The sequence below is a fragment of the Colossoma macropomum genome, unplaced genomic scaffold (assembly GCF_904425465.1).
Source record: "Colossoma macropomum unplaced genomic scaffold, Colossoma_macropomum, whole genome shotgun sequence".
Lineage (NCBI taxonomy): Eukaryota > Metazoa > Chordata > Actinopteri > Characiformes > Serrasalmidae > Colossoma > Colossoma macropomum.
This window is the reverse complement of record NW_023494799.1, coordinates 13,049,709-13,055,082: the sequence shown is the minus strand read 5'-3', so window position 1 is coordinate 13,055,082 and position 5,374 is coordinate 13,049,709. Positions and strand designations below refer to the sequence as shown.

At 42.6% G+C, this 5,374-nt stretch overlaps 1 protein-coding gene across 1 annotated transcript; it reads right to left on the bottom strand.

Annotated features, from left to right (window-relative positions):
• Nucleotides 1-1,172: 1,172 nt before the first annotated feature.
• Nucleotides 1,173-4,587, bottom strand: LOC118818752 (keratin, type I cytoskeletal 19-like). Its single transcript, XM_036586131.1, has 8 exons — nt 3,990-4,587; nt 3,706-3,788; nt 3,406-3,562; nt 2,869-3,030; nt 2,622-2,747; nt 1,679-1,899; nt 1,531-1,544; nt 1,173-1,431 (listed from the first exon to the last, which is right to left on the bottom strand). Exons 1-8 carry the CDS (start codon nt 4,461-4,463, stop codon nt 1,382-1,384), a joined length of 1,287 nt encoding a protein of 428 aa, XP_036442024.1. The 5' UTR covers nt 4,464-4,587; the 3' UTR covers nt 1,173-1,381.
• Nucleotides 4,588-5,374: the final 787 nt, after the last annotated feature.

The following is a 5,374-nucleotide window of genomic DNA, read 5'->3' as shown; positions in this document are numbered from 1 at the left end:
ATTCTACTGTCAAAGTTTGTCCAGAGATTTTGTTAGCAATGAGTGTGGCTCAAATACCTGAACCCAATAACACTTGAGTGGTGGGATGTCCACGTACATATAGCATGTAATACGCTCTTTAAAAAAGTTTTTTGGAAGTTTTCTTCATTATTTCTTCTGTTATTATCTTTCATGGAAAAATAGCTTCCAATTAAATTCTGAAATTCTCAGCATTTTCACTGCCTACTTCAGTCCGTGACTGCTTCCAAGGTCCCCCAACCAGGACTGCTGCCTGTCTCATAAATTAGGTAAATCCATTAGGTGGCTGTGATTAAAAGCTACATACTGATGTCTTTTATGTTGCCATCCTTCATTCTGTCATCCTCTTACTGCTTGAGTTTCAACTTCCTCATTTCTGAATTCTGAATACTTCAAAATGTAACATGAACTGAACATAGAGTTCATTATTGTATTCTAAATGCATACCAATCCAATGGTCTCGCTCCAAAGAACCCTTTGTGGAACCCTTAATTTTTACCTTTATTTGCTTAAAGAAGAAGAATGTAGTTTCCAAATTTTATTATGAGATTAAGATTAAGATAATAACAAAGTCTTGAGTTCTAAACAGATAACAATGAGACTTTGTGGGGTTCTTCACTTACTCCCACACATTTTTACACACTTTGAAGCCCATAACTTCCTTTTTCATAACTCTTTATGGAGGGCAAAGAGCATTGCTGATAAAGTGACGGTCAACAAGCACTCGGCTGTTTTTACAGCCCAAACTTTGTTTTCCGCTCAGTGTTTTTTGTGATGAATCAGTCTCTTAGCAACAGGGCTGTGGGGGTGAAGAGAGGGGCGTTGGAGTGTGGCGTAACAGCCAGCTCGAATATGTTGTAATGCTGATTTTGGTGTGCCAGGCTGTGGCAAAGATCACAAATACCTGCACATAGAGCAGTTTATCTTTTTTTCTTTTCTGTTGTCTAAAGTGTTAACAGTTCTAGCGCTGTGTGGTGATATAAATGAATGTAACAACTATCTAAAAACTCAAAGAGGCCAGTTTTGTTTGGCAATACATTCAGTCTCTGCTCTTTTGTCCTGGAACATTTCATACTTCAGTCATTCTGTGCGTGTATGTGTCATGATCAAATGAATGCAGATTGCACATCTTAGTAACGTGAGAAAGCCAGAGGTGTTGTATTTTTGCCAGCAGCTTTATTTTCAGAGACAGGTTTCTCTCACACACAAGGAAATGCATTTAATCCATCATTAGCTTTAAGAAGTTACAGATATTTAATGGGTTTTGTAACCATGCTTGATAGTTATTTACTGTAAAACTATCATCAGGGACCCATGGGAGCCATGTGTTAGTGTGCGCGTCTCTGAAAGTAGTCTGCTCTGCTTAGCTGACTGAGCGCACCGTGGTGGTGGTGGTGGTGACAGTGGATCCACCTGTAAAAGAGTGGACAAGTCAATAGATGTTTGCTCATGATTTTTTAAAGAACTATGCTGATTATAATCTTAAATCTTAAATAAAAAAAGGATAATTACCTTGGCCTGGAGTCCTATGGAGAGAAGTAAAAGTAAGAGAGTTATTGTCATGACATACAGCCGAAGGCTCAGATGTGACCAGTAACACTAAGCATTTGATTTTATGATTAGCAAAGCATGTTAGTTGCATGTACGTAAATGGCCTTACCTGGACTCCTCCTTTTCCAGGAGGCTCCTGTAGGTGGCGATTTCCTGCTCCAGACGGCTCTTGACGTCCAGCAACAAGGCGTAGTCCCGACCTTGCTGCTCAATGCTGGCCCGCACCTGGGCCAGCTCTCCCTCTAGCATGTTAATCTGGTTCTGGTAACCCGCTAGCATAGCACTGAAGCGTGCCTCTGTCTCTGCTAGCGTGTTCTCCAGTGCTGCTTTCTGTTAAAAAAAAAGAGGTTATGGAAACAGTTAAGCTAAAGTTCAATGTTTTGCAGTGTTTAATGTAGTTTCCTTGACATTGGACAGGAAGCTTGGATGGCTATGCACTGAAAAGCAGATAACCTTCTGGTGCTTCACACTATGCTCATTTTTCATGAACCCACCCAGAGTCTCCAACATGACTCAGATGTAATTCTACTCCTCTCACATACCAAGGAGATTGCTCGTAATATTTGCTGCACTTAGATTCTGTCCTCAGCCTGTGTCAACTTTCAGAAGTCAAGTATCAACAAACACCTGACAGACTATTTCCAAAGTCCCTTTTTTGAACTATTTGGCAAAGTTATACTGACAGACAGTTGCTTTGTATTCCACCAAGATGGTGCAAATCCACACCCAGGTGTCAGAGGCCTTTAGAAGCTCTGCCTACTTTCACCTCACAATGTCTCCTCCACATTCCTTTTTCGCTGACTCTATTAATTTCTCTTGGATGAGAAACTTAATAAAACACAAACAAAGAACTATTGGTATTGCCTCCCATTCACCCATTTGCCTATTTCTGATAACCCCCCTCCCATCTATTTCTTCATAATTCCTTTTTCTTTCCTTTTCCTGGCCTAACATGTTTTTTTTTTTTTCTTTTGATTACATATTCCTGTGAGCTGCATTACCCTTATCTTTACCCCTTTCCCTGCTTCCTTCATACACTTTCAATTTCTCACCATGCTCAGCTGAGACTGCAGTTCGATCTCCAGGCCCTGGAGTGTTCGTCTCAGGTCTGTGATCTCTGTCTTGGACGTCTGGATGGTCTCTGTGCTGATGGCCACCTCCTTACTCAATGTTGCCGACTGGGAGAGTGGTATAGACATAAATAAGAAAGGCAATCTTCTACTATAAAAGAGATCATATTCATAAAGATAACAGTAATCACTGGAAACATGCTTTAGTGCAAGTGGTCAAACATGTCACCTTGTCATTGAACCACGCCTCTTGGTCTCTGCGATGTTTTTCTGTGATGGACTCGTACTGAGCACGAATTTCGTCCAGAACCTTTTTCAGGTCCTGCTGAGGAGCAGCATCGACCTCCACATTCACGGTGCCAGTCAGCTGAGACCTCAGAGCTGCCAGTTCCTACAAACATAGAAATTCCAGAGACATTACAGAAGATTAAGATGGCCATAAACTCTTGGTTAAATACTTTTTGTCTTCTTTTGCAAAAACTCCAAAGTTAGATTGCAACCAAATATGGAGTATTTTTAGAATGGCATTTTCCATCTGTATACCGGCCAAATTCTTGGCGGAAGTTTCTGTACTTGGACTGGTCTACAAGAGCATCTGTCTCAAGCAGAATCAGAGTTCTTGCCAAGTCAAGAAGTTCATGTGCATTATAAATCTCTTCTCACCTCATTGGTTTTGCACACATGATTTTGCCAATTGGCTTTAAGCAAACAAATGTAGCCTAATTTGATGCAGCTGTGATGTCATGATAAGGATAATGTTACCAACCTCCTGATGGTTCTTCTTCAGGTAGGCCAGTTCATCCTGCAGACCTTCAATCTGCATCTCCAGGTCAGCCTTGGTCAGTGTGGTCTGGTCCAGCAGGCGTCGCAGGTTGGCAATGTCAGCCTCCACAGACTGGCGCATCATCAGCTCATGCTCATACCTGGTCAGCGGAGAGACGAGATTGATGCCATTTCATCTGTCAGTCACCCATACTGAATAGGATATTCTGCTCTAGAATAACTAGCTACACGTGTTTTTAAGGCAGAAGATACAGTATCTTTTTTGTAACTCAGGGCTACTTACTTTGTCCTGAAGTCGTCAGCAGCCAGCTTTGAATTGTCGATTTGCAGCAGGATGTTGGCATTGCCGATGGTCGCGTTCTTGATCTAAAACATGGACAGTTAAACATTATTGACTGAGCACACATTACAAAGTGTGTAAAAGGCAATAAAAGTGCCACACCCCATGTGTCCATAAAACATCTAGCTTACATTATTTTCAGTGTATCCTGCAAATTCTTAAATAAAGAGCAATAATTCTGAATTAAAACATGATTTTCCTAAACATGATTTTGCTTCTCACTGTACCTTGTCCTTCAGGTCATTGATGGTAGCCCAGTAGTGGCTGTAGTCTTTCTGGGCGGCTGGTCCTTTCTTCTCATAGTACTCACGGATCTGCAGCTCCAGTTTAGCATTGGCAGCCTCCAGTGAGCGCACCTTCTCCAGGTAGGAGGCCAGACGATCATTCAGGTTCTGCATAGTGGCCTTCTCATTCAGGTGGATGGTATCACCGTCCAGGGCAGCAGACAGGTTGAAGCCACCTCCGCTGATCCCAGCACCCACGCCACCACCGAATCCAGCGCCCAATCCACCACCATAGCCAGAAGACACGGTCCTCGAGACAGTCGAGGAGATGCGGGAGCTGCCTCTAGGGCCAAATCCATGGACGCTGTAGGCCTTGGGTGCCGAGGACAGTGAGCCTACACGCCGCTGGGAGATCGTAGAGCCCCCAGTGAAGCTTACAGGGCCACTTGAATATGTGGTCTGGCTCATGTAAGACATGCTGATGGATGGATTGCTGCAGAAGGAGTGGAAAGAGGACTCTGGAGGAAACCGTTATGGACTTGCCCTGAACTGGAGTCTCCTGGAGTGTGCAGCTGTTTCCAACTCTGTCCTTTTTATATAGCCTGAGCCCTGGGGCGGGTCCGGCAGAATCAGTGTGTGTGAAGGGGAGGGAGGACATATGTGTGTGCCAGACTCTGCTGAGAGCACCAACCGCCCCAGTGAGGAAAGTGCATTGGAATTTCTGTGTGTTTGTGTGTCCGTGCAATGTCCTCAGAGTTGAGATTACAAAAGGGAGAATACAGTGTGAGTGCACTCCCAGGTTTACAACATACTTTGAAAGAATAAAAGTTTTTTGTGTGTTCAGTTTTGTAAGCATGCCAGTGTCCCTCCCTTTCTTCCAGTGAAAGCTGGAATCTCAGGAATAGAATAGTGTGTGCTCAAATGTGCTACTATTAAGTGCAGATCTTAAGAAACTTTATCTCCTCAAGTTCTCTTTGGTTGAAATAATGGTATTTATGGATCTTATTTTAATTACTGCAAGCGGAATAGAATTGACCGTTTGCAAAATTCAGAGAGTCGTGTCTTCCGTAGTTATTGTTGCTATGCCCATCAAACATTCAGTACAGGCTACTTGGTAGCATTTGTAACACTTGTATCAACAGACTAAAACATTCATTAGTACAAAGGAAAGTTTAGAAGCACACCGAGGAGCACCCCTGAAAAAGTTTTATTATTCAAAAATTGGCTTTACAAGATGTTTAGTGCAGCCATACATGTTTGAGAACTGACTATATGTGCATGTAGGTATGATGCATGTTTGATTAATGGAAAAAAAAATTGAGTTGGGAATCTTGTGTGCATTAACCAAACCAAGATGAATGTTCCAGGCATTATACGTTTCTCAGTAA